The sequence below is a fragment of the Podarcis vaucheri genome (assembly GCF_965113315.1).
Source record: "Podarcis vaucheri genome assembly, chromosome: 1".
NCBI classification, from domain to species: Eukaryota; Metazoa; Chordata; class Lepidosauria; order Squamata; family Lacertidae; genus Podarcis; species Podarcis vaucheri.
This window is the reverse complement of record NC_138759.1, coordinates 85,774,392-85,802,346: the sequence shown is the minus strand read 5'-3', so window position 1 is coordinate 85,802,346 and position 27,955 is coordinate 85,774,392. Positions and strand designations below refer to the sequence as shown.

The following is a 27,955-nucleotide window of genomic DNA, read 5'->3' as shown; positions in this document are numbered from 1 at the left end:
ATTGTAATCATCTTCTTGGCTGACTTCATGGAGAACAGAAACAATGTGTCTGAATTCATCCTCTTGGGGCTTACCCCGGATCCAAACATACAGAAAGCCTGTTTTGGGCTCTTTCTGGTCTTCTACACAGCAATAGTGTTGGGGAATCTACTTATCATAGTCACCATAAAAAGCAGCTCCCGTCTGAACTCTCCTATGTATTTCTTCCTTAGTTACCTCTCCTTTGTGGACATCTCCTACTCCTCTGTTACTGCTCCCAAATTGATTGCAGATTTCCTTGTTGAGAAGAAGACAATCTCCTTTGTTGGTTGCATAATACAGCTATTCTTCATCCATTTCTTTGGTGGCACTGAGATCTTCCTTCTCACATCAATGGCGTATGACCGGTACATAGCCATCTGCAAACCCCTCCATTACACAACTATTATGAGCAAGAATGTATGTGGTTTAATGGTGGCAGGCTCATTCCTAGGTGGGTTTCTTCATTCAATAGTCCAGACTCTCCTTACTATACAGCTGCCCTTCTGTGGGCCCAATGAAATTGACCACTATTTCTGTGATGTTCACCCTTTACTGAAATTGGCCTGTACCAATACTTACATGGTTGGACTCATGGTCATTGCCAATAGTGGCATGATATCTCTGACCAGCTTTCTTGTCTTGGCAGTTTCATACATCAGCATTCTAGTTATGCTGAGAACTCATTCTTCCGAAGGACGCCTAAAAGCCCTCTCCACCTGTGCTTCCCACATCGCTGTTGTGATCTTATATTTTGGACCCTGCATCTTCATCTACCTGAGGCCTCCCACCACATTTTCGCAGGACAAGAGTGTGGCTTTATTCTACACTATTATCACCCCTATGCTCAATCCCTTAATTTATACACTGAGAAATGAAGAGGTGAAAAATGCCATGAGAAAATTATGGAGCAAAAAAGTATTTATGGAGTGAGAAATAACAAGAGATGCAAGTTTATCACTCTCATATGAACACTGGGGACAGGGATATTCTGCTTGCATTTACAGAAGTGGCTAATTGTTACACTGAAATCTGGAAAGGCAGTTTCCCTTAAGCTGTGTTGGTTCTATTTTAGTAATTTTTACTTGTGTGTTTGCTCATTAAACAAATAGTACAGATTGTAGCATACACGTCTACTCAAAAGCAAGCCCCATTGAGACTTACTCTCAAGTAAGTATGCATTGGCTGTAGCCTTAGGGTAAGCTGGGAAATATATATTATTATTTCTTTGCCAATCCTTCCTATGAAAGATTTTGACCTTCACATATTTCTTATTTGAGAAAAAGAAGCAAGAACTCTGGAAGCCTGTGTACCAGCATTAAGCTCAAATGGTTAAATCAAAGCAAATAGCTCACTCACTTTGTGCCTCGTATTCTTTTGGCTCAGTACATTGCCAATCAACATGTTTCATCTAATTGTGGTCAGTTGGGAAAGAGAGAGATCAGCTTCCTTGAAGGTTCATTCAGATAGGTTTGAAACAATCACAAATTATTTTTCTGGACTGTTTGGGGTGAAACTGCACCCCACCTCTATGCTGATGGAGAACACTAATAATGTGACAGAATTCATCCTCTTGGGACTATCCCAAAATGAGCAGGTCCAACAAGCCTGCTTTCTCCTGTTTCTGCTCAGCTACTTAGTGATTGTTCTGGGGAACCTTCTGATCATGGTCACTGTGCGGTCCAGCCAGCGCCTCCATACACCCATGTACTTCTTCCTTTCTGTCCTGTCATTTGTGGACATCTGCTATTCATCTGTTGTGGTGCCCAAGCTAGCTGATTGCAGACTTGCTTGCCAAGGAGAAAACCATTTCATTTGTGGGCTGTGTTGCTCAGCTCTTTTCTGTGCACATCTTTGGTTGCACTGAGAGCCTTATCCTCACAGTGATGGCTTATGACCGCTATGTCACCATCTGCAAACCCCTTCACTACACAGCCATCATGAGCAGGCAAGTCTGCCATCAGCTGGTTGTAGCCACTTGGCTGGGAGGACTTGTGCATTCAGTGGTGCAGACTATCCTCACCATAAAGCTGCCCTTTTGTGGGCCTAATGAGATTGACCACTATTTCTGTGACATCTACCCTTTGCTCAAGCTGGCCTGCAGTGACACCCACATTGTTGGAGCCTTGGTTGTTGGCAACACTGGGATGATTGATTTGGGATGTTTCCTGGTGCTGGTTGTGTCCTATGGTGTCATCTTATTCACCCTCCGCACACAGTCCTCTGAGGGGAGGCAAAAGGCCCTCTCCACCTGTGCTTCCCACATCACTGTGGTGCTCATTCTGTTTGTGCCCTGCCTGTTCATCTATGTCTGCCCTTCTACTACCTTAGCAGTGGATAAAGTGTTTGCTCTGTTCTACACTATCCTCCACGCCTATGTTGAACCCAATCATTTACTCGCTGAGGAATGACGAGATGAAAAATGCCATGAAGAAGCTGTGGAGCAAGACACAGAGGCTTGGGAAGCCAAAATAAATTGGGTTAGTTCTCCTGTCCTTGGAATATTTGTAATCATCTGGCCTTTCGATTGGCATGCTCAACAAAGATCAAACCTGTCTTTAGTGTGGAAATATTATTTAAGAAGGAGTTATAATTCAGAAACACCCCCTTTTGAAGCCCCCCACTCCAAATTCAGATAATACTTTGGACATCAGCAGAGAACACATTACAGATTTTTTATGAGGATCTAGAGTGGATGTGAGCCGGAAGCCTATCTCCACTACAGATATACCGAATGCTTCAGACATAGGTGGCGAACCTCCAGTTTGCAGGCCAAACTTAGCTCGCCGGCCTTCCTCATTTCATTTAACTTTTAATTTGTATACTGCCTTTCTATATTACTATATGCATGGCAGTTTACAAGCTGAAGAAACAACAAAGATCACACACATTATAACAATCTAATCCAATTCAAAAAAGTCATAATAAAAATATAACTTATATACAACTTATATCAAACAAAGTAATATTCAATAATCCATTAGAATATAGCAGTGCACAATGAAATTATATATCAGCAAACAATGATTAAACAGAAATTCACTCTTAACAATTGCAATAAATAATTACTAAACTATAATCAATAAAAACAAAGCAAGTCACAATGCATAAAACACTGCAATACATACAAACCATGTAAAAGGGTTAAGTTGGGAAACAGTGACACACAATTTATAGGATGATGATGATGATGATGATTTCAGTATTAAATCCTGAAATCCCTTTCTCCCTATTTGGCTCACAAGGCCATTTTGGAAAACCCACAGCAACCCTTTCCATACCTGACATCAGGTGTGGGATGGGTAAGGGTAGCGCTTCAAAGGAACAATTGGGAGTTTAAAGTGAGCGCCCCATTATTCCTTTGCTGGATGGGTGATGGGACTTGATGAGTGGTGGGCACCTTAGCAGCATATGGTGGGCACCATGACACCTGCAAGAACCATGCTGGCAAAGTCAGATGTAGTCAATACTGAACTAAGGTAGCCCAACAGCCTGATGGGATGTAAGGCAGCATCTCGCGTTCTTGGCATAAGGGCCCAAATTTAATCCTCAACATAGCATTAGCAGCTGAAAGGATCCCAGACCATACTGTAAAAATGTGGGGCAGGGAGGAAGGAGGAGAACCGAGGAAAGAAAATCTCGCCCTCTCCGAGACATTCGCTTGAGGCGACATTCAAACCCAGGTCTGGCTCATTGTGGTCCCCACACTGAGACTCCACCAGAGGTCTTCTAGTAAAGATTTCCCCCAGGCTTTCTTTTATCCACAAGATCAGACTCATTTTAATTCCCTGAAATTCTGTTCTGATTGATTTCAACATGCTTTTATACTCCCCATGTTAAAGACTTACTGAGGACTGTGTTGAACTATCACATGGTGACTACAAAATGTGATAATTCAGGGAAGAATGAATGGATGTTCCTGTGGGAAAAGTGAGAAAAAAAATATTGGTATTCACAAACTCTCTGAAGGACTTGTGCAACATGCAACCACTTTGAGCATGATTTAATTGGCTTCCTCTAGGGCCATTAAATGGGGGAAAGAAAACCTTCAAAAGCTCCCCAGATTTAAAAGTTGCTTGTAAAGCCTCTTCTTTCTGATGTAGCAGCAGTAAAGCATTCAGTGTTAATTAAGGCAATGCATTCTCATATTTTGAAATGGGATTCTACATCAACTAAGAGTGCTTCCAGACTGCTGCTATTTTTGGGGTGGGATTCAGTCCCACCATGGCAAATTCAGGCTGTGCAGTTAAAACTGATTTGGAGCTCATGCACAACAAAGCTACCGGTACTTTCCTGAAAGGTCAGACTTTTTGTGATGGAAAAATGCACTGGAAAGTGTGGGGTAGCACTTGCTTGGTGCAATCTTGTCGAATCCTTCCACAAACAAATCAGGCTGAGTGATCATTAAACAGGTTGTCTGGAAGTGCCTGAGAAATAATTATCCATGCTGTATCTTGAAATTGCTTAGTGATTTTGACAATTAAGTGCCGTAATTATTAAAAATGTTTCTTAATCACTGGTTGGGAGCTAACAAAGACCTGATCTGCATTCCAGTGCTTTTGGTGAGGTTTGGAGTGGCAGACCCAGACACTTCCATCTTTTTGTAGGAAAGTGGAAAGAATGGATGGTTAAAGATTGTAGCGGTACTAGATAAACACTTGCCTAGCCAAGCTTCTAAGGAAGGAACTCCACCAATCTTCATTTATTTGGAATCCAAATTTTCATGTAAGTAACAGTTTGCTGTCCTTATGTCTAACCTACTATTTGGGTTAAGATTCTGGGAGGAAATGTGAGATGTGGATGTAACAAACCAACAAACAATTGATTTTCAGTTACCCAGGCTATGCCAGAATCTTGGCTAGGACCAGGGAATAACATCCAATGCTGCTGAAAGCCAGTTAAGCAGCGGAGAAGTAAATGTGGACACGACTAAAGCACTCCCATGCAGAGAAAGCTCACATTTCAGCACTTCACTGGAAGCGAGTGAACGTCCGAGTTGTGAGGTTGTGGCAGGGAGGATGAGCTCCTGGCTGTCACCCAGGCTTAGGACATCAGAGACTGTCTTCTTTCTTTCCCATTTATCTGTAACTGCAAGCAGGACACCATGGTTGTCCCACATTGCCCTGCTCATTTGGCAAAGAGGGGGAAATATTTGGCTGTTACCTTGTTAGTAGCAGAATTCCCTGGGGCACTTAGTTTTACAGAGTGAGCTTGTAATATCCTTGTGTTATTACACTGGTCAGATGTTTCCAGCCCAATTCTGCAGCTCTGTTTTCCCCATGAAGAAAAGCAAGCTTTTTGCATACACTCAGCTGACTAGCTAGCAGCCCACTGAAGTCAGTTTGGATTGAGTATTAGCATATAAAACTGCAAACTTTTCACTTGGTGAGTCAGGCAGCCCATTCTCTATTAACAGGGAGCTTTGGCTGAATGAAATGGAACTATTCTGAACAGTTATGTGCTTCAGTGCTTAAAAACACTAAAAACTAACTAATAATAATAACAATAATATATAAGTGTCCCATAACATGGGTAGCTCACAAAACAATGTATTGGGCTAAACTGCAATGTGCTCTATGTGGGGCTACCTTTGAAGGTGATCTGGAAACTACAACTAATCCAGAATGCGGCAGCTAGACTGGTGACTGGGAGCGGCCGCTGAGACTACATAACACCGGTCCTGAAAGACCTACATTGGCTCCCAGTATGTTTCTGGGCACAATTCAAAGTGTTGGTGCTGACCTTTAAAGCCCTAATGGCCTTGGCCCAGCATACCTGAAGGAGCGTCTCCACCCACATCGTTCTGCCCGGACACTGAGGTCCAGTGCCAAGGACCTTCTGGCGGTTCCCTCCCTGCGAGAAGCGAAGTTACAGGGAACCAGGCAGAGGGCCTTCTCAGTAGTGGTGCCTGGCCTGTGGAATGCCCTCCCATCAGATGTCAAAGACATAAACATCTATCAGACTTTTAGAAGTCATCTGAAGGCAGCCCAGTTTAGGGAAGCTTTTAATATTTGATGAATCATTGTATTTTAATATTCTGTTGGAAGTCGCTCAGAGCGGCTGGGGAAATCCAGCCAGATGGGCGGGGTATAAATAAATAAATGAAATAAATAATCATTATTAAAATAGAATACAGAAGGATAAAAAACAGTTATTTATAGTTTTAAAAAACACAATGAAAACATAGGTGTTTATACTGAGTGGGAGGGTAAATATCCCATGCTTCTGAGCACACATATTCCCTTTGACATATACATGCATGTTGTATCTTTTCAATGAGACATACAGCAGAAAGGACCTTTTCAACAGGCAGTGATAGAAGCAGAAAGCATTATGAGGGGAGGGCTGTATCTCAGTGATAGAGAATCTGCTTTGCATGCATAAGGTCAGGGGTCGCCTGGGCTGGTTCACTCCAGCGGAGATCCCTCTGTGGGCCGGATTGCGCATGAGTGTGAGTGTACCCGCCCGTGATTTCCTGCGTCTGCACAGATGCAATTTCTGGCACCATGGAAGTGAGTCCCCGCACTGAGCTGTGCCGGTTTAGCGCAGCGTGCGGGGACTCGCCAAGTGGGCGGCTTGGTTCAGGGGTGGCTCGTGGGCTGGTTAAACAACCCCCATGGGCTGCTTGTGGCCCATGGGCCTTAGGTTGCCTACCCCTGCATAAGGTCTTTGGCTTATTTCCAGGTGGGATTGAGATTATCCCCTGCCTGAAACTTTGGAACATTCCTGTCTTTCAGCGTGGGCAATGCTGAGCTTGATGGACCAATCGGCTGACTCAGTTTCAGGCAGCTTCCTGTGATGTGGTTTATAATGGGCTATAAAAAGAACCATATGCCATTGATTCCTGTGGCCTTTCAGACAAATCCCTTCACAATCAAGTGAGAACAACATGGGCAATCGTCAAGGATTTCTTCAAATGCTAATTCACACAGTGATGGCCCATCAAGATGCCACCTCATTTGGCTCACCTACTCAGCAGAGCTCTGATTGCTCAGAAGAATGATGGAGAGAAATAGCACCACTGTGACAGAGTTCATTCTCCAAGGATTTATGGGAAACCCAACATTACTTTTTGTAGTATTTCTTGTCATGTATCTTTTTAGCTTGATAGGGAATCTAGGGATGGTTGTCTTGATTAGGAGCAGTCCCCAGCTCCATACCCCCATGTACGTATTTCTGACACACTTTTCATTTATGGATGCATGCATAACTTCAACCATTGCCCCTAAAATGCTGCTGAACTTCCTGGTGGAGAAGAAAGCCATTTCCTACAGTGGGTGCATTCTCCAGTTTTTCACATTTTGTACTTTTACAGATGTGGAGTCCTTCATCCTGGCTGTCATGGCAATAGATCGTTATGTGGCCATCTGCAAACCATTGTCCTACACAGTCATCATGTCGAAGGCACTCTGTGTCTGGCTGCTCACTGGGGCATATGTTGGGGGGATCACGAGTTCTCTCATACACACGTGTGCATCTCTAAGACTGTCTTATTGTGGGGAGAATTCTGTCAACCATTTCTTCTGTGACCTGGCTGCCCTGATGGCTCTTGCCTGCTCAGACACATCCCTCAATGAGTGGCTTCTCTTAACTTTTGGCATCTTGGTTGAAGCGTCCAACATTGTGACTATCCTCACCTCCTATGGCTTTATAATCATAACTATCACCAGGATACACTCTGCAGGAGGCCGGCTCAAAGCCTTCTCTACGTGTGCTTCTCACTTGACGACTTTTGCCCTGTTCCATGGCACCATCCTCTTCATGTACTTCCGGCCCAGTTCCAACTTCTCAATGGACACAGACAAAAGAGTCTCTGTATTTTACACTCTCGTCATCCCCGTGTTGAACCCCCTGATTTACAGCCTGAGGAATTCAGAGGTGAAGGATGCCCTAAGGAAACTGATCAGGAAAAATATAAATCCTCACTGATTATTTTAATACTGTGGACTTGAGTAACTATAACTAAGTTTTGTGTATGTACGTAGGTTGGCTGCAGCGCTAGAAGCCATAACCAGCAATGGCTGGTCTATTTGGGCAAATGGGGCCCTGCCCCACCAACCCCCAGTCCATCTTCAGCCAGCCCTCCACCTGCTTGCCTTCTTACAACAGCCCAGGAGGAGGTACTTCATCCTCCTTATTCTAAGTATTGTCATTGTAGAGGGCAGAATGGAAGCAAAACTAGAAGAGTTAGCTTTGCCTGTTATTGCCTCTGGTTTCACCTGTGGTTAACCTTTCTGCCTTCCACCCCACCAATCCCAATGGGTATGAAAGTTCTATCTGTGTTGATGGCCCATTCACACATGTGATGTTGTAGTCATCTGGAGATGAACATGTCAGTGGGAATGAGCTCTGGGAGAGGAAATATAGTGATGAGGGAACAAGGAAGACATGAATCCCTTAGTCTCTTGAATTGTTCCTCTGCTTCATCCACACCTGACTTTAATGTTTATTTGAAGGTGTTTGCATTCCCATTTATGTAGTGTTGTTTGCATGACATCCTGCTCAAAACAGTTTCTTTCCCCTTGGTATCCCCTTGTAAATTTCTCTAATCCAGGGATTGTGTTAGAGAAAAGCAAATACATTTCCTTCTCTTGAGTTTGTCTTTAATGCATGTGTTACTTTAAACCACTAGAGGACACTGCTTGTGAAGCAATCTAGCCAACACTTGTTTGTAGCTCTCTGTCAAAGTTAAATCCACCCATAAAAGCTGAGCTATTTTGTTTATTGTTCTCTCTCAAGTTGTTGAGCCAAAATGTTTGTTATTTTCTCCCTCTCATTTCCACTCATCCTGTAAATAGATCCTGCATGAATAAAGCCTTAAAATTCCAGAAAGTGTAAGTGATGATTCTAATCCAGTCCACCAAGCTGCAAGGTCTGCTAAGAGTTTGAGACAACAGGGCAGAGGACCATAGGGCAAATGCAATGCTGTTAATAGTACAACACCAGTTTCAAAGGGGAACTGTTTTCCACAGAAAATATTTTAGAGATCAAGAATCATTGAGAGGGAAGAAAAACACGCAAGTGGGACTGTTTCCCATTAGATTTCTTTGCCATCTTATGCCAAAGGTCTTGGTGTAGGTTATATGTTGACAGCTCTTCATAGCTTCATAACTAAATTGATGAGCTATGATGAGCTGTGAATATATTATAACCAAGACCTAGGATTAACCAAAAAGAAAAAGAGAGAGAAAGAAATGGAAAAGAAAGAAAAAGAAAAAAGTGCCCAAGGAAGTTCAGTGGGATTCATCATCACTGTAAACTATCTCAAATGGACACAGTGACAAGCTACATCATACAAAACTTAGCCTCTCCCAGATATAGAATAGTGAAGAAGTGTGAGCTGCAACAAAATGTTGCAGTCTGGAGTGAATAGTATGGAGTGCTCAGTGTTCCAGCCAGACAGCCAGCCAACCAACCAACCATTCCTTTTCCTAGGATACTCCATTCCATTTCCCCTGAGAGTTCATTTCCCCATGCATTCCATGACTACTGACCATGCTCAGTCTTCTTTGCACTGTTTCCTCCTCTGCATTTCCTTTTGGCATCTTAAAATCTTCGGTTTCCCCTAAGCCTGCTGATACCTCCGTCTTATTGGTAGGTGGTGGCTTCATAAGGACCCACACTTGGAGAATGAGTTTGCTATTAGCATTCAGGATAAAATTTCACAAACACACAAAAATACAAACACTTTAAAACGGCATCCTTTATTGGATCAGTCCATTTGTGTAGATTAGCTTTAGGTACACAGAAAAAGGTGGGTATGAGAAAGAAGATATCATACCCTCCAAGTGTCCTGGGACAGTCCTTGAATCACGAAAGCCACCCCGGCTTTTGATTTGATCCCGGAATGTCCCTATTTCCCCTTGCCAGTGCTGTTGCCCACCAAGGTTGGTGAGGAGAATGAGCTGGCACTTGTCCTGGGCAGCAGCAATGAGGGAGCATCCTGTTGCCTCTCCACAGTTTCTCCTTAGCCGCTGGACTCCTTCCTTGGGTAGTTGATGGTGGCACTGGCTCTGAGAGTCAGGCAGAGGGCAGGGGAGTCCTGGGCGGGAAGAAAGGGGAAGTGGAGAGGAGCACAAGGAGCCTTGACTTTTTTATTTTTATGCTTTGTGCATTTGTGTCTAATCTTGCCCCTCTCTTTATTTACTGGTGTGTGTTTTTCTTTTTGCAAATCTACCAAAGAATAATTTTTTAAAAGGTGGTTAAGGGATTTTTTTCAGGATGGTGGAGGAAGGAGGGTGCGGTGGGTGCAGGCTGCCCCGGGTGTCATCACTGGGGGGGGGGGGATGACGATGACGAAATGCCGGGCGGCACTCATCGCGGGGCCTGCAGCGTGCCCAAGCCATGCGTCTCTAGTGGGAGAGATGGGGTGGCTTGGGTGTGCACAGGCTCTGCGCTGCCCAAACGGTCCACCTGCTGCCTTCCCCCCCAGCTGTAGGGTGGTAGAATGGGAGGAGGCAGGCAGACTCTGGAGGCCCTGCAGTGCACCCCGCCCCTATGTGAGGCTTGCCCCACTATCGCCCTGCCCCTATGTGCGGCTCGCCCCACCCCTGGGCGCGCTGCCCCAGTCACCTGAGTGGCTTCCTCTGCTGCAGGGTGGAGGCCATGTGTGCTATGTCCTATTGGTGTAGTGGTGGTGGCTGTGGGCAGGGTACAGGTTCAAATATGTGGGAAGGGGCCAGCGGCACTGGGTGGCAGTGTATTTTGCTTGAAGTGGCAAAACATCTGGGGCCAGACCTGAGGAAGTATCTCTGCCAGTACGTACTGATTTCCTCTCTGATAAAGCCCTGGTAAGCAATCCTAAGGATTCCCAGAACACAGTTTTACAAACATGGCATACAATTCCTTTGAGGCAAAACCATTCCCTTTCAAAAGCCTTAAGTTGGCAAGTGCTTTTGTCAGGGCATCCTTCACATCCTTGTTCCTCAGACTGTAGATCAGAGGATTGAGCATGGGGATCACTACTGTATAGAACACCGAGGCCCATTTGTCTTGGTCCAAGGAATAGCTGGAGCTGGGCCGAAAATACACGAAGAGCATCGTCCCATGGAATATCCCAACGGCTGTAAGGTGGGAGGCGCAGGTAGAAAAGGCTTTGCGTCTGCCTTCAGCAGAGCGCATTCTCACGATTGTGCCTAAGATGTAGACGTAGGAAACAAGAACCATGCCAATGCTGCTGGCTAAAATGCAGCCAAAGAAGATAAATACCATAAGCTCATTGTTGTATGTGTCTGAGCAAGAGAGCAATAGAAGAGGAGGCTCATCACAGAAGAAGTGATTGATGATATTCGACTTGCAGAATGGTAGTTGGAATGTACAGCAAGTGTGTATCATTGCATCCGCCATGCCTATGAAGTAAGCCATAGCCATCAACCGTCCCCAGACACTTTTGGACATAAGGACTGAATAGTGAAGGGGATTGCAGATGGCCATGTACCAGTCATAGGCCATCAAAGCCAGCAAAAGGCAATCAACATCTACAAAAAAGGAAAGTATATATAGCTGTATAGCACAGGCATTGAATGAAATCCTTTTGGTCTCAACTAAGAGGTCAGCCAGCATTTTGGGAGCAATGGCTGAGGAGTAGCAGAGGTCAGCAAAAGAGAGGTTGCCCAGGAAAAAGTACATGGGGTTGTGAAGCTGAGGCTCAGCGCAAATTAAGACAATCACCCCCACATTCCAGATTACAGTGATGACATAAATCAGTAGGAAGAGCATAAAAAGAGGGAGCTGCATTTTTGGATCATCTGTGAATCCCAGAAGAATGAATTCTGTTATGATAGAATTATTTCCTTGATCCATCATTTCCCTCAATCAGTGCTGGGTTCAGGATGATTCTTTCTTTTCCTTGAGAAGGGAAGAAATGAGATTTGTGTTTTTGACCGCTCCATCCAACTTCCTTTTTGTTTAGAAACAACAGCAGTCCTGGATTCAAGATAATGGCCATCCCAAGTTGAACTGCACTAGTTCAACCCAACACCATCTATGCTCCAGATCCCTGGCACATCCCTGTTTCAGCCGTTCTCTTTTTTTTTTTTTTTTGAAAAATCAGTAACAATAGAGGACAGATTCAAGGCTTTAGCCCCATGTTCCAGAGGTCTGGTGATGTTATTGCAGACCCATATGCTAAATATTTCTTTATGAATAAATGAACTTACCTAAGGTGTGGTCTGGAAGGTTTCCCTGCTTTCAGAAACTGAGTAGGGGGAGAGACCTTAAATGCTAGCTGCTAGCACCTGGGACATCATCCCTGATGCTACTGAATACCCCAGATATCCATGGTTGTTTTGAGTATTACATTTTAATTGGCTGCTTGCATGCAAGAGACCTTTAAGACTTCCCTTCTGATTTTTGTATAGTCAATTTTAACTACATAGGTCTAGTATAACTTCTACATACTGGTCTGGATTGTTTCTGTCAATGGTTTTGAGAGCTCCTCACCAAGCCATGACAACTCAGACAGATTCTGCCAAAATACTAAGGCATGCACTCTCTTTCATTCCATGATGGCATGGTACAAATTGTAATTTGTTTGCTTCCTCTACAAATCCAGTGGAACAATGCAGGAGGAAGCATGAACAAAAGTAAAATTGTTATGTTTGTCCTTTTGTGCTTCACTGTCCTCAGATCATCATTTCCTTTGTGAAATGACATTGTGGGCCCAAGTACTGGTATTTGGGCAAACAAACAAACAAACAAACAAACAAACAAACAGTCAGACAAATAAGTAAGTACCATTTTCGCCCTATAGGACGCACTTTTCCCCCTCCAAAAATGAAGGGGAAATGTGTGTGCGTCCTATGGGGTGAATGCAGGCTTTCACTGAAGCCTGGAGAGCGAGAGGGGTCGGTGCGCACCGACCCCTCTCACTCTCCAGGCTTCAGGAAGCTATCCGCAAGCCTTGGGAGCCCGCGGGAGTTTCCGCCGGGCTCCCAAGGCTTGCGGACAGCAGCCTGCATCCCGAAGCACTGCACATTGCGCCCCAGGCTTCGGGCAGATATCTGCAAGCCTTGGGAGCCTGGTGGGAGTTGCTGCCGGGCTCCCAAGGCTTGCGGATAGCAGCCTCCAAACCTGACCTGGTTTGGAGGCTGGCGGTGGGGAAAGCAGCACTTCTCCCCACCGCCAGCCCTACAAGCTCAGGGGACAGTGGGGAGGCAGAGCGCCGCCTTCCCGTTGTTCCTCGACCTGGTTTGGAGGCTGGCATGTGGAAAGCAGCGCTTCTCCCCACCACCAGTCCCACAAGCTCGGGGGACAGCAGGGAGGCGGAGCGCCACCTTCCCGTTGTTCCCCAACCTGGTTTGGAGGCTGGCGGTGGGGAAAGCAGCGCTTCCACTAGTCCCATCTTTAAATCTTCTTTGTTATTATCCTTCTTCTTTCATAGCCTCTGAGTTGTTTCCACAGGCGAGCTGAAATGTACAATATTATACTTTTGTGTGAACTTTGTATGACCCCCCCCTTTTTGCAGCTGGTAAGTCTTTTATTTGCAGTATGTCCTCACACGCTGGTATTTATGCCAAATTCATCCAAAAGTCCTTCTCGGGTGGCAGACGCCATCTTATCTCAGTTCCGATGAAATAGAATCTAGGCGTTTGCTCATTTATTTTCTCAGACAGGTTGCACCAAACTTTAATCTTTCCAGGGGAGGTTTGCTAAAGCGAACTTGAGATGCAGATATAATAATAAAGTGAGAGCTCGCTCCCCCTATGACTATTAATCTCTGCAACACAGTCTGTCTCATAATGGCGGATCCCGATTAAGTAGTGCGTCACAAGAGAGTCTTTTATCTTCTTCCAAATATTTCGAAAAACAAAGGCTTTAGTTAATGTTATTTCGATACAGTTTATATTTTCCAATCTCACTTGCTATAAGTAGTAAAAGACGGTTCTTCTGGGGGGGGTGTTAGGTAGTATCGTAGTAGGAAAAGAAAAAGTTTTATCCCCCCCTCCTTTCCATTCCGTTTCAACATACTGACTTAGCTGTTGTTCTTTGATGTTATCTTTCTTCCAATCTGTCACTCTTAGCATCTCAGTGGCTGGCTTAATTAGCAGATAAAATACCCTTTCTTCGCTCGAAGCATGTCCATAAATCTTATATCCAATCTTTTATCTTAAGAAATGGAACTTGGAGCACTTATAGAGACAGCGTCCAGGAGATCCGAGCTCACTCGAGGGCTTTCCATCTAGTGCCCCCACCCCCTCCTTCTTTTTGAACTCGGGGGTGGTTTGTGGGCAGCTGCAGATGAACTGCATCTTCCCTTCCACCGGGAAGAAACCTGGGAGGCTGATTACTCCCATCTCAGCCTCTTAATTACCTCATGTGAGCTGGAGAGATGGTATTGTCGGCCATCTTCCGTGGTGCCCCTAGCAGAGCTCCGCCCCACCCATGTTTCCTAAGGAGGTTTAACAAACTGAAGGACACCGTCCTCCTTCTTTGCTCCTCCCAATGGAAACATGCAGATGAGGATAGTTAAGTTTCTATAGAGATTTTTTGTATTAGTGGGACTGGGGGTATTAACTATAGATGTGCAAATAGACTAGTTATTGTCTCACTTTTATTCCTGTAGATATACTCCTGCTTTAAGTGTTTACATAATGTCTTCACTTGTATATTATTTACTACAAAGGTATGTCTTAATTATGCATTCTCAAACTATTTTTAATTTTCCTTATTCTACAGTACTTGTTAATTCAGTGCAATTCTGTTACAACTGATTTTGACAGCTTGATGACTAAGCTCTTTAGTTATGAAATGTCCGATTACCGGAATGACATCAAGCACTGAACCACTGGTATATTACAAGTGGACTCTTTATTATTGTGTTTGCAATTGTTTAAGATAAAATCTAATTTTGAAATAAACTACTTTTGCCATTTTTATGGATGTTTATTGTTTGTTTACAGATAGTTGCCTTAGTGATATTATCTTGTGTCAATTGCAGCAGTCATTGTAAAGGACCCCTGGACGGTTAAGTCCAGTCAAAGGCGACTATGGGGTTGTGGTACTCATCTCACTTTCAGGCCGAGGGAGTCAGCATTTGTCCACAGACAGCTTTCCAGGTAATGTGGCCTCATGACTAAACTGCTTCTGGCGCAATGGGACACTGTGATGGAAGCCAGAGTGCATGGAAACGCTGTTTACCTTCCTGCCGCAGTGGTACCTATTTATTTACTTGCACTGGCATGCTTTTGGACTGCTTGGTTGGCAGGAGCTGTGACAAAGCAACAGGCGCTTACCTCATTGCAGGAATTTGAACTGCCAACCTTCTGATTGGCAAAACCAAGAGGCTCAGTGGTTTACACCACAGCGCCACCCTGATCATTGTTTTATTGTTATGAACTGTGAACTATGACAAACTACATCATACAAAAATTAGTTAGCCTCTCCCAGATATCGAATAGTGAAGAACAAGTATGAGCTGCAACAAAATGTTGCAGTCTGAATAGTATGGAGTGCTCAGTGTTGCAGCCAGCCAGCCAGCCAGCCAGCCAGCCATTCCTTTCCCCAGGATACTCCATTCTATTTCCCCCAAGATTTCATTTCCCCTGCACAACAATCAGTCAGTATTCCGTGATCATGCCCAGTCTTCTTTGCGCTGTTCCCTCCTCCGCATTTCCTTTTGGCATCTTAAAATTTTGGGTTTTCCCTAAGGCTGCTGATACCTCCGCCTTGTTGGTAGGTGTGGTCCTTTTGACTTCATAAGGAGTCACACTTGAAGAATGAGTTTGCTATTAGTATATAGGCTAAAGCTACACAAACCCATCAAAATACAAACACAGTAGAGTGGCATCTTTTATTTTGTCAGTTCATTTGCATAGATTAGCTTTAGGTACACAGAGACATGGTGGTGTGAGAAAGCAAATATGTACAGGGTTCTGGGTTGTTGGGTTTTTGTTTTTTGTTTTGCTTTTTTATTTTTATTTTATTATCTTCTTTCAACCCTTGGAATATAATGAGTCACATGGTCAGCCGAAGTCATTCGGCTCCTGAAGTATGAAATTTAAACCCCCACCCCAAGTTTGAGATGGCTGATTAGGGGCACCATTAAAGAGCAAAGGAGCAGCAGTGATCTATATTTTGTAAAATGCTTTGAACTTCTATTACAATCAAATGGCATGCAAATATTGTGCAAAAATAGATAAATCAATCAAATATACCAAACTGCAAAAGCATGTTTCTTTAAAAAATAGAGTGCAATCCAGCCAAAGTTAAGAACCTTTTAAGCCTCATTGACTCATTTCAACAGGGTACAGTTTAGCATTTGCCTGTCTATCCCAGTGAAATGAAGTGATTCAAATCAGCTCAACCCTGGGGACAGACAGAATCTGAGGAAATAGCTGGATTACAACATACTAACAAGATAGTTCGAAAAAGACAGAAGAGACATGGGCATTTAAAAAAAAATTGTATGGTTTGTACAGCCAGTGGTTTTTCCTTTCTGCCTTCTGGGAGACGTCTCCACATTACCTGTCAAGGAACCACTGCTTGCTGTAGAAAATTCTGGGGAGTGTTTTAGCAAACATACCGTTTAGTGTGAGTGGTGGCCAAGCTTGCTGGGCCTCAAAGTTGTTCTGGGTGAACTGAGTGTGCTCAGGGACTTGCCCACTGCCCTCTTGCAGCCACATATAGCACAGAAAGTATGGCAGTGGTCGGCACAGTCATTTCAAAGAAAATGGGCCCACCACTGCAGTTCTCCACACAGATGAAGCATTATTCTTAAACCGAAGAACAAAAGAAGGGGTGCTTAAAGGGAAGATTACTCATTTTTTTAAGTAGCAGGAAAGTTGTCTTTTCAGGAAGCACAGGTTTGGCCTCCTCATGAGGTGAGGTGAAGCAGTTGTCTCAGGCAGTGGATCTGGGCCCGAAGAGCACACTGTTTACCTCCTTGCCTGTGCTTGGGCCTCTGTGGTTGTGCCCCTGCTGCTACACACTCCTTGTTGTGCCTGAAGGTGCATTATGGCAGTGCTGGCAAGAGGGCAGCGGTGGCAGCACAATATGAGGGGGCAGTGGCAGTGGCGGTGGGCAGGTTCAAATCTGTGGGGAGGGGCCAGTGGCATTGGGTGGCCATACATTTTGCTTGAAATACTAAAACATCCGCGGTCAGATATGAGGAAGTATCTCTTCCAGTGCTGATATAGTCTCTGATAAAGCCCTGATAAGATACTTATCAATACTAGGGGTCATCAGAACACAGCTTTGCAAGCCTTAAGACTCCCTTCCAAAAGCCTTAAGTTGGCAAGTGCTTTTGTCAGGGCAGCCTTCACATCCTTGTTCCTCAGACTGTAGATCAGAGGATTGAGCATGGGGATCACTACTGTATAGAACACCGAAGCCCATTTGTCTTGGTCCAAGGAAAGAGTGGAGCTGGGCCGAAAATACATGAAGAGTATTGTCCCATGGAATATCCCAACAGCTGTAAGGTGGGAGGCGCAGGTAGAAAAGGCTTTGCGTCTGCCTTCAGCAGAGCGCATTCTCACGATTGTGCCCAAGATGTAGACGTAGGAAACAAGAACCATGCCAAGGCTGCTGGCTAAAATACAACCAAACAAGACAAATAACATGAGCTCATTGTTGTATGTGTCAGAGCAAGAGAGCAATAGAAGAGCAGGCTCATCACAGAAGAAGTGATTGATGATATTCGACTTGCAGAATGGTAGTTGGAATGTACAGCAAGTGTGTATCATTGCATCCGCCATGCCTATGAAGTAAGCCATACCCATCAACCGTCCACAGACTCTTCTGGACATAAGGACTGAATAGTGAAGGGGATTGCAGATGGCCATGTACCTGTCATAGGCCATCAAAGCCAGCAAAAGGCAATCAACATCTACAAAAAAGGAAAGTATATATAGCTGTATAGCACAGGCATTGAAAGAAATCCTTTTGGTCTCAACTAAGAGGTCAGCCAGCATTTTGGGAGCAATGGCTGAGGAGTAGCAGAGGTCAGCAAAAGAGAGGTTGCCCAGGAAGAAGTACATGGGGTTGTGAAGCTGAGGCTCAGTGCAAATTAAGACAATCATCCCCACATTCCAGATTACTGTGATGACATAAATCAGTAGGAAGAGCATAAAAAGAGGGAGCTGCATTTTTGGATCATCTGTGAATCCCAGAAGAATGAATTCTGTTATGATAGAATTATTTCCTTGATCCATCATTTCCCTCAATCAGTGCTGGGTTCAGGTTGATTCTTTTCTTTTCCCTGACTTTTCCTTGAGAAGGGAAGAAAGAAGATTTGTGTTTTTGACAGTTTCCTCCAACTTCCTTTTTGTTTAGAAACAACAGCAGTCCTGGATTCAAGATAATGGCCATCACAAGCTCAACTGCACTAGTTCAACACAACACCAGTTGTGGTCCACATCCCTGGCACATCCCTGTTTCAGCCTTCCTTTGGGAGGCTGATAATGTATATACACCCGCAAAGCCTGAGCAAAGTCTACCTTAGGTTTGCCATATTTGAAGAGGTAAAAATCCATACGCAAAAAGTTCTTGAGCTTTTTTAAGGGCAATTGCCGAAGAATCCCTCAGCCACTGCCGAGCCCAAGCTGCCCACGCCAGAGTCCCATCCATATGACAACCCTATCTATATCTTTAATGTACAAAGTTGTGGCCAAATTTCAACCCCAACAGTTGTCTTCTTGAGTTTGTTCCACCTACCTTTGCTATTGTCTTCATCCATTGGAGTGTGGGGCTCTTCAAGTGTGTCCGCAAGAGAGTTTTTTTCTTTTGAAGAACAGTGTCAATGGAGGACAGACTGAGGGCTTTAGACCCTTTACCAGAGGTCTGGTGATGCTATAGCAGAACCATACGCTAAATATCTCTTTCTGATTTAGTGAACTTACCTGAGATGCAGACTGGGAGGTTTCTCTGCTTTCAGAAACTGAGTAGGGGGAGAGACCTTAAATGCTAGCTGCTAGGCACCTGGGACATCATCCCTGATGCTACTGAATACCCCAGATATCCATGGTTGTTTTGATTAATAATTACATTTTAATTGGCTGCTTGCATGCAAGAAACCTCTAAAACTTCCCTTCTGATTTTTGTATAGTCAGTTTCAACTATCTAGGTCTACTTTAACTTCTACACCCTGGTCTGGATTCTTCCTGTCAATGATAGTGAGACCTCGCCACCAATCAATGGCAAGGCTCGTGGATTCTGCCAAAATACTAAGGCATGCACTCTTTTTCAGTCCATGATGGCATGTAACAAATTGTACTTTGTTAGCTTCCTCATCAAATCCAGTTGGACCATGTAGGACCCACCAGCAGCAAATTTGTTCTGTTTGTCCTCTTTGTGCTTCACAGCCCTCTGATGATCATTTCCTTTGTGAAGATATCACATCATGAACCTAAGTAGTGATAATTGGGCAAACAAACAAACAAACAAACAAACAAACACAAACAAACAAACAAACAAACAAACAAACAAACAAACACTACCTTGGTGTTTTAAGATGGTGGTTCAGATGCCTCTTGCATTGGCAACAAGATTTGCATTTTATATTAATATGCACACGTTATCTCAGTGTCTCTGTTTTTGCAGGTGTGGTGGACCCTCGGTTGGGGCAGCAGGCTCGGCCATGCCTCTTGCGTCGACCTCTCGGCAGCTTCAGTTGCTAGGGCCTCCTCCAGAGCGACCTGGAACGTTAGGTCCTTCTTGGCGTAGAGGCATCGTTGAAGCTTCTCATCCTTCAGGCCACCAATGAGGCGGTCACGAAGCATGTTATCCAACTCTGAGAAGTTGCAGAACCAGGCGGTTTGGTGGAGGGAAGTCACAAACCCAGTTTTGGTTTCTCCAGGGGCTTGCTGCTTTGCGTAGAAGACATTTTGTCGCGCCACCACTGAGGGCTGTGGTGAGAAGTGCCTCTTCAGCCGTTCCACTATTGTTTTGTAAGGAACAGTAGCGACGTCTTCAGGTGCAAGGAGAACCCAGGCGATTTCAAATGTCTCCTCTCTGCAGATGCTGAAGAATATCGCCCTCTTTTTGGCGTCTTCTTCATTGGTGACCCCTTTGGCTTTTAGGAGGAAGATGAAACGGGAGGTGCACGCTACCCAGTGTCCTGATGCTGGGTTGAATGGCGAGAAGCTGCTGTCGGTTGCCATTCTAAGTTCCTTGGAGCCTGGAGCTGAAGCCTGGATACACGGTACGAGGCAGCGGTGCGGCAGGTGGTGGTACTGCGGTGTTGTGTGCGGCGGTCAGCTCAGCGGGATCCCACCTTCATCGCCAGTGAAATATACTCAGAGTCAAGAGTGGATTTCATGCTCTTTATTCAGCTCATAGTGGTGAGGAGGAATGGAAGTTCCCCCAGAATGTCTGCTTTATATACATTATTTGCACAATGGGCCCCACGTGATGGCTAATTCCGGGATTCTTCTGTAGGCCAATCTGGTTGCAGATTCATTTCCACCTGGAACTGGATTGGGTGGCTACTGTGGACCAATCAGACTGCTGTATTTTGGATCCTATTCAACTCAGTACATAACACCAGCAAACACGTACATAAATATATACACCACATTTCTGAAGCAGCACAGGATACCGTTTTGACTCCCAAACTGACCAAATGTTTCTCTGCAAGGAGAGAGGGGGTGAGGGAACCTTCCTATTGTCTCAGGAATTAAGTAATTTCCATCTCAAAGGAATGGCCAGACTACCAGAAAAGGCAATCAGGTAAGGCATTATCAGATAAAATGGCAGACAGGAAAAACAACAACATTCAAATGTTTGTTGTAGACCGCCTTTTCTGTGATGTAGGTATGATGTTTGTGGGGGGTGGTCTTGGGCTACGCCCCTTCTGTGATGTATGTATGATGTATGGAGGGGTGGTCTGGAGCTCCAGGGCAGGGAATTTCAAAATGTCTATATAAGGGCGGGCATACCTTTGTTCTGGGTCCTCCTCCTGCATGTTGCAACAGCTTTAATAAAGATCAGGCTTACTAGCTTTGCTTCACAATATTCTCTGGTTGGCCTCTGTTATTTTCTCCTGCCAATGGAGAACCTACAAAGGACTCTATAAGGGCTCTTGCGTACCCCATAAGGGAATAAGGGCAGATTTTGTTTACAACACCCCTATGAGGCAGTTGGGGAGACTGAAGCTACCTGCCTTCCTACAGCTGCCTAAGTCCTCTTGTCTCACCAAGGGCTGGGAAAGCTCACAGGCAGAGGGAGGGGAGGAGATAGATGACATTGAGGGGGTTGCTATGTATCCAGGAAATGGGCAGTGTTTAGAGGGATCTTTGTTTGATAGCAGGGAGGGGGTGACCAACTCGTAGCTAATGGCAGCAGGCCTGGAGCCGCTTTCTGCGTGTAAATTGTAAATAAATGTACATAAAACTGCCAGAGACTCATTAATTCTTATTGGAGCTTGCTTGCCTGACTGAGATCATTACACCAGGGTTTTCTCCAAGCAATCTGGGATTCTGCCTGCATGTCTGCATTGCCTCTCTTGGTCCTGCGAGACTGAGGGAGGGTGGGGAAGGGGAGCCTGTCACAGCAGGAGGGGGAGACACCCATGTTTCTTCACCAGCCTGACTCATCTCTACCTCTTGGCCTCCCTCATCCCACTCTCCTGCTTCTACTTCTGGACTCCTGTCACAGATTCTCCCAGCTCACTAACTCCTGTTACATCTTCAGCTTCTGACACCTCCTCCTTCCAGTCTCCTCTGACCACTCATTGTTGTCCCACCACCACATCCTGGGTATACCCTCCAACATTTCTCAGATGAAAATAGGGGTGTCCCATTCCACAATAATAATTTTACTATTTATACCCCACACATACTACTGGGTTGTCCCTGCCACTTTGGGCAGCTTCCAACATATATTTAAACATTAAAAACATTAAACATTAAAAAACTATACAGGATTGCCTTCAAATGGCTTGGGGCGTCTGATAACTCCATACCCTCCAACATTTCTCCAATGAAAATAGGGACATCCTAAGGAAAAGTGGGGCATTCTGGGATCAAATCAGAAACTGGGATGGCTTTTCTAAGTCAGGGATGTCCCTGGAAAATAGGGACACTTGGAGGGTCTGCCTGGGCTCTGAGCCTTCTTCCCTTTGGGTTCCCCAGTTGTTTCCTTCCACTATTCCTCTGCATCCAACCAGCCCCTGACAGTACCCCACTAAAGGGATCCAGGAAGGAGTGCTTTGTCCAGGAGCCCAGATGAGGGACAATGGGCTATAGCACCCATCCAAAATGGCAGTCCTGGAGGGATTGATCTGATGTCTGTCATAGGGTGACACTTAACCCAGATGAAATAATAAACCAGAAGGCTGGGTGGTTGATTCAGGATACATATCTGATGCCTTCTCCAAAACCTACTTAATCAAGTTTTGATTTGCAATCAATAAAGTTGTGGCCATTTTGAACCCAATACCAGTTGTCTCATGCCTTTTTATTTCCCTCCCATTGGCCACAATGTCCCTGTACCCGGGCCCACAATTGGTGCCTGAATTTGTCCCCACACTGTACCGCACCACACCTTTCCCTTTTTGTGTCTTGTCTTTTAGACTTTATGGACTGTCTTGTTAGAACTGACTGGGCATAAGCCATTCCAGGAACAAGGAACAATTGCTCCCCACAAATAAATAATTAAATACATTTCTATGATTCTTCTTTTGAGAGTCTCTCAGTTATGAGACTCCCGAACAAAGACTTTAGTGACTATTGTTCTCCGGATGGCATTCTTCACATCTTTGTTCCTCAGACTGTAGATTAAGGGGTTCAGTACAGGGATAACAATGGTGTAGAAGACAGAGATGTATTTGTCAGAGGTGGGTGAGTACCAGGAGCTGGGGCGGGAATAGATGAAGAGGAGTGTCCCTTCATAGATGATGACGGAGGTCAGGTGAGAGGCACAGGTGGAGAACGTCTTGCTTCTTGCCGTAGCAGAGTGCATCTTCAGGACCGAGATGACAATGAGGACGTAGGAGATTATGATGATGATGGAGGACATGATTTCCACTGAGCTTCCATATGTGTAGAGCAGGAGCTCATTGAGGGAGGTGTCTGAGCATGACAGCTTCAGAAGCAATGGGAGGTCACAGAAGAAGTGGTTAATGACATTTGGGCCACAGAAGGAGAGTCTGAAGGCAAAGCAGGTGTGGACCAGGGCACTCAATGTACCACCAAGGTAAGAGAGGGCAACCAGCAGGAAGCAGAGCCTTGGTGACATGATGACGGTATAAAGAAGTGGGTTACAGATGGCTACGTACCGATCATATGCCATGGTAGCGAGGATGAAAGACTCTGTGTCAGCAAAAGTGCAGAAGAAATAAAACTGCAGTCCGCAGCCGGCGTACGAAATACCCTTTTTTGTTACCAAGAAATTGACGAGCATCTTTGGGACGATCACAGAGCAATAGCAGAGGTCAACCAATGACAAATTGCTAAGGAAGAAGTACATAGGGGATTGGAGCTGGGGGCTGGTTCTGATCAGAACCATCAGCCCAATGTTCCCCAGCAGAACCAAGCTGTAGAGCATCAGGAATACCATGAAGAGGACGACTTGAATAGCTGGGCTGCTGGCAAAGCCCAAGAGGACAAAGTGGGTCACCGTGGTTTCATTACCATCTGACATCTCTTTGCAATACGTTAGGTACTGGAAGGAGGCAGAAGCTGGATTGCAGAACTCAGTGTGCTTAGGGAAAGAAAGGCAACAGGCTTTTCAATAAAGCAGGCACCACAAAAGTAGGTCAGCAGCTACGACAATAAAGAAAGGAAGGTGTCAATTTCACATGGGCAGCACCGTATAATTAGAAAGAAACACTGTTAGGTGGTCATGGGAACAAATGTTCAGAGGATGAAAATCAGTTATAGTCACTGACCTGTATCAGGAAACAATATGGGCCATTGTTTCTCTCCTTTCCTTTCATCTGTTGTTGTCTTCTGCTAACTAACACACAGCTGGGGAAGGAACTCTACCCCCCTCCTTATTTGATGCTGAATGCCTCGGCTTCTGTCAGGATTCTAAACAAACAAACAAATTTGTATACTGCCCTGTACGTGCAGGTCTCAGGGTGTTTACAACATAAAATCACAATATCAAAATACATAACAAAAACAAAAAACAACCCAGTGACCCCTCCCTCCTGAACACATTTTAAAATGGCATTGGATGTTCATCAGCCAAAGGTCTGGTTAAAGAGTAACATTTTTGCCTGGATGAAGGAGCCATCCAGGATGTGGATGGATGGATGTGAAAGGAATCTCTCCTAGTTTCAACAAAAAGAACTCAGTACTCTCAAGGTATCTGCACACATCCACTCCGCCTTAAGGACAGGACTCTGTGTATGCACAGAGGCTATGTTTCTTGAATCTAAAAAACACACAAATATGCCGGTCATAATATAGAAATGGAAGCATGGGAATGACTGTGGAACACGGATATAAAATTTATAGCATGTTATGGTTTAAAGAAAGAATTATATGAAAATGCTATATAAATGGTACCTAAGACCTAGTAGATGGGCAAAAATGTATAAAAATGTAATCTTACAGATTGCTCCATGAAATTCAGTTAGCCATCAGGTGGTGCATATGGTCTGTTGCTGTTGCCACATAGGGCCTCAATATTAGTTAACTAATGCTGAAAAATAAAATTGTGATAGTTAGTCTTCTGAACAAAAATGCAGACCCATTCAACATACCTTTGGCTCCGTTATTTTCCTTCTCTGAATTCACAATTTGCTCCTAAGCTGGAAAAAATGCTATATATGCTCCTTTTTCGAGCCCTTGGGGCATAACCTCTGAAGGATATGGCACCATAAGATCTCAGGAGTATTGTCTGCAGAGCATGGTAATTAAACCATGACAGTTTTGTGCATTTTGCAGAGTTATTTTAAAGATAATGAAGTGCTTCTTATGAATCATGCTATGAAATCTGTTTTAAACTCCAGTTTGTACAGTTGAGATCCCATGCTGAATTGTGACAATCAATCAATAGTCTCTGGACTTGCTGATACAAAGCAAGCATTCCTTGCCGCACATTTGCTCAGCTGCCCCTTACAGTCAAGCTCTCCTGCTTGCCAAGAGGCTATTCAGAAGGTTCTGAAGTGGGACTATTAAACAGCTGCCCCCTTCCCCCAGTCAGACTGCTGCTTCCTTTCCATTAAGCTACAGCAGGGGGAGAGATGGAATTGTAGAAGCTCTCTATAAGCTCAGCAGAGGGATCAGTGACTTTCAGCTTCCTGAGCTCATTCCCTTCTAGCAGGTTGTTCCAAGAATGCTGCAATTAAAAACTAGTGCTGAGTTTGTCCCCCCCCCCATTCTTCTCATACCCTCTTCCTTCGTGTTATCCCTTTTTAGATTGTATTATTGATATTTGTGAGCTGCTGTGGGAACCTTTGATTTTGGATGAAGAGTAGAGTAAATATTATCCTCTGCTTCGAGGCATTATGGACCTTGTCTGTAGCAGAGATCCTGCCTTATAGGTCTAAGCTCATCCTGTGATGTGGATTTCTGTTTGCACTGGGTTCCACATCACAGTCTATGCATGGAAATCGCGCTGCCCTCTACAGATAGTCCTCTGTAGAGGGACAACAAGGGATGCAGCTGATGGGGATGCAAAGGCAGAGATGGGATCAGCAGGTGGAACCCTTCTCTTCTCCACTTTGGGGATGCTAATCTAATGAGGGGAATGCTTGAGCAGGACTAGAGAAGCATGTTTCTCCCTCTCACCCTTTCTTAGGTCCTGGGTGCAGGTATGAGAGATCAATGGGATTCAACAGCCAAACTTCTGGCAGTGGCGGAGCTTCATGCTCTGGCATCGTGGAGAGCAGGCAGGGGCGGGGCTGACGTGTGTCCTGGGGACGTGGTGCGCTGCCCATAGGGCCGTTGCGTCGGTCCAGGGGGCGTGGCGCTCCACCCGTAGCGGCGCAGCGTGCCTGTTGGAATTTTCCGTTCCACCTTAAGAACAGATGTGTGGAATTGTTGTATGTCACATGTCTGTTTACACTCCAGCACAGCTTGCTGGGAACTTCCATTTTGTGTATAGCTTTTGCTTTTGCTGTCTTGCTTTGGACACGAAGAAGATCGGACATGTTTTCCTTTTGTCCTGATGTATGCTGAATAAACTGCTTGTAAATATGCTCACACATACTCTTCTGCCACCTCTGTTGCGTAGCGTTATATCTGTTGATTAGAGCATGCCCAGCTTTTGAAGTTTGGGTCGCTGATTCTTGCTGCACCAAGGATTGGAGTTCGTCTGGGACACTGGCCAGTGGGATGGAGCCAGCTGGGGGCCTGCCAATTGCCCCCGCTTCCTTGGTTGTATGCCAACAGTGCCACCCATAGGGGCGTGGCGCCCAGCGCAAGTGGGGGGAGACAGCCACGATGACACCCTGCCGGGATCGTGCTGCCGGGGGCAGTGCGCTCCCCCCACACGTCTCTTCCTCCGCCAGTGACTTCTGGTAGCAGTTAAGAACATAAGAAGAATCTTGCCAGATCAGGTCAATGGTCCACCTAGCCCAGCCTCCTGTTCTTAGAGTGGTCAACCAGAGGCCTCTTGGGAGGCTCCCAAGCTGGACTTGAGTGCACTAGCACACTCCCCACTTGTGTTCCCCAGCAACTGGTACTCAGCGGCACAACTGCCTTTGACAGGGAAAGTTGACATCAGGGTTAGTAGGCATCTTATGAATTTGTCTATAACCCCCTTTCATCCCAGTTAGCACCCATCACTGCCTCTTACAGGAGTGAATTCCATAGTTTAACTATGTGCTGTTGGAAATTATTTTGTTGGTACTGAATCTTCTAGCAGGATATCCTCCTTCTCCTATTATGAGAGAGGGAGAAAAACTTCTCTCAATCCACTTTCTCCAAATGGTGCATAATCTTATACACCAGAGACCTTCCCATATTCTTCCAATTGTGCAAGCATTTTTTTGATACTTCCCACTGGGTTTTACATCATCTGCAAAGGCTTTAATTTTATAACATAGAGTTCCTAGGTTAATTCCTCTTATGTTTTTATTCTTTCTTATTGCAATTAAATGTGGTTCCAAGGTGGCAATAAAGAGAAGTGGGGAAAGAGGGCACCCCTGTCTTGTCCCCCTTTCGATGCTGAACTTTTCGGTGAGCTTGTTATTTATTAGCAATTTGCTTTTTGGTTATCATATATCCCCCTAATTCCATTAATTATTTCCCCTCCTATGTCCAGACCTTTAAAGGTTTCCAATAGGAAATTCCATGATACTCTATCAAAAGCTTTTTCTGCATCGACCAATAACATGGCCATCTTTTTACTTGGTTTCATTTCCACATACTCCAAAAGGTCAATTATTATTCTTGTATTGTCTTTAAATGTCTATCGGGTAAGAAACCCACCTGATCTCTGCTGATTATTTTGTTTAGAATCTTTTTTAGTCTATTAGTCATCAATCCAGTATAGATTTTATAATCTGTATTCAACAGGGAGATTGGTCTATAATTTTTCATGTCTGTCAACTCCACTCCCTGTTTTGGGATTAGAGTGATCAGTGCTTCTTTCCATGATTGTGGTATATCTTTTCCTCCCAATATATTATTCATTATTCTATGTAATATAGGGAGGATTACTTCTTCCAAGTTCTTATAGTACATTAATGTAATTCCGTCAAGACCTGGTGATTTGCCACTTTTCATTTTCTTTATTACTTGTGCTATTTCATCTATTTCTATATTGGAGTTTAGGGCCTCAACTTCTTTTTCAATTCTTGGTAATTTATTTTGTTGTGAATACTCTTCCATTTTATTAACATCTAATTGTTCTTGTTTATACAAATCTTTATAAAAGTTTAAAAAAATTAGTTTTATTTTTACTGGGTTGGTCCAGAATTTTATTTATAATTTTTTGGTTTGCTTTTCCTTTATCATCCATGCTAACAACTTGCCGGGCTTATTGGTGGACTCAAAATACCTTTGTTTTGCCCATTTAATTTTATTTTCTACTTCCTTATTTAATA

General features: G+C 44.5%; 5 protein-coding genes and 1 pseudogene across 7 annotated transcripts; 3 read left to right on the top strand and 3 right to left on the bottom strand.

The window, feature by feature from the left end:
• Window positions 1-27: 27 nt before the first annotated feature.
• On the top strand, window positions 28-951 carry LOC309526526 (olfactory receptor 4S2-like; the record flags this gene model as incomplete). The annotated part of the gene is made up of 1 exon (XM_082212736.1): window positions 28-951. One exon carries the CDS (start codon window positions 28-30, stop codon window positions 949-951), a length of 924 nt encoding a protein of 307 aa, XP_082068862.1.
• Window positions 952-1,549: 598 nt separating this feature from the next.
• LOC309517316 (olfactory receptor 4S2-like) lies at window positions 1,550-2,493 on the top strand (annotated as a pseudogene). Its single transcript has one exon. The product of its transcript is annotated as an olfactory receptor 4S2-like (transcript).
• Window positions 2,494-7,140: 4,647 nt separating this feature from the next.
• Window positions 7,141-7,947, top strand: LOC309517310 (olfactory receptor-like protein OLF1; the record flags this gene model as incomplete). Its single annotated transcript, XM_082196455.1, has 1 exon — window positions 7,141-7,947. The coding sequence occupies one exon, from the start codon at window positions 7,141-7,143 to the stop codon at window positions 7,945-7,947; it is 807 nt and encodes a 268-aa protein (XP_082052581.1).
• A 2,871-nt stretch (window positions 7,948-10,818) lies between these two features.
• LOC309517301 (olfactory receptor 5AR1-like) lies at window positions 10,819-11,823 on the bottom strand (the record flags this gene model as incomplete). The annotated part of the gene is made up of 1 exon (XM_082196443.1): window positions 10,819-11,823. One exon carries the CDS (start codon window positions 11,821-11,823, stop codon window positions 10,819-10,821), a length of 1,005 nt encoding a protein of 334 aa, XP_082052569.1.
• Window positions 11,824-17,198: 5,375 nt separating this feature from the next.
• Window positions 17,199-18,170, bottom strand: LOC309517291 (olfactory receptor 5AR1-like; the record flags this gene model as incomplete). The annotated part of the gene is made up of 1 exon (XM_082196433.1): window positions 17,199-18,170. One exon carries the CDS (start codon window positions 18,168-18,170, stop codon window positions 17,199-17,201), a length of 972 nt encoding a protein of 323 aa, XP_082052559.1.
• Window positions 18,171-22,272: 4,102 nt separating this feature from the next.
• Window positions 22,273-24,021, bottom strand: LOC309526089 (olfactory receptor 5I1-like). Of its 2 annotated transcripts, none has more exons than XM_082212016.1 (2): window positions 23,843-24,021; window positions 22,273-23,655 (listed from the first exon to the last, which is right to left on the bottom strand). In XM_082212016.1, exons 1-2 carry the CDS (start codon window positions 23,888-23,890, stop codon window positions 22,645-22,647), a joined length of 1,059 nt encoding a protein of 352 aa, XP_082068142.1. In that variant the 5' UTR covers window positions 23,891-24,021; the 3' UTR covers window positions 22,273-22,644. The 2 variants fall into 2 exon arrangements, with proteins under 2 accessions (XP_082068142.1, XP_082068143.1); XM_082212017.1 differs by having other exon boundaries at window positions 22,273-23,717; window positions 23,843-23,970.
• Window positions 24,022-27,955: the final 3,934 nt, after the last annotated feature.

Coding starts and splice junctions, on each gene's coding strand:
- LOC309526089 (XM_082212016.1), bottom strand. CDS start 23,890: ATGAAAGGAAAGGAGAGAAACAATGGCCCATATTGTTTCCTGATACAG. Junction 23,656..23,842: donor CATATTGTTTCCTGATACAG/GTCAGTGACTAT, acceptor TCTTTCCCTAAG/CACACTGAGTTCTGCAATCC.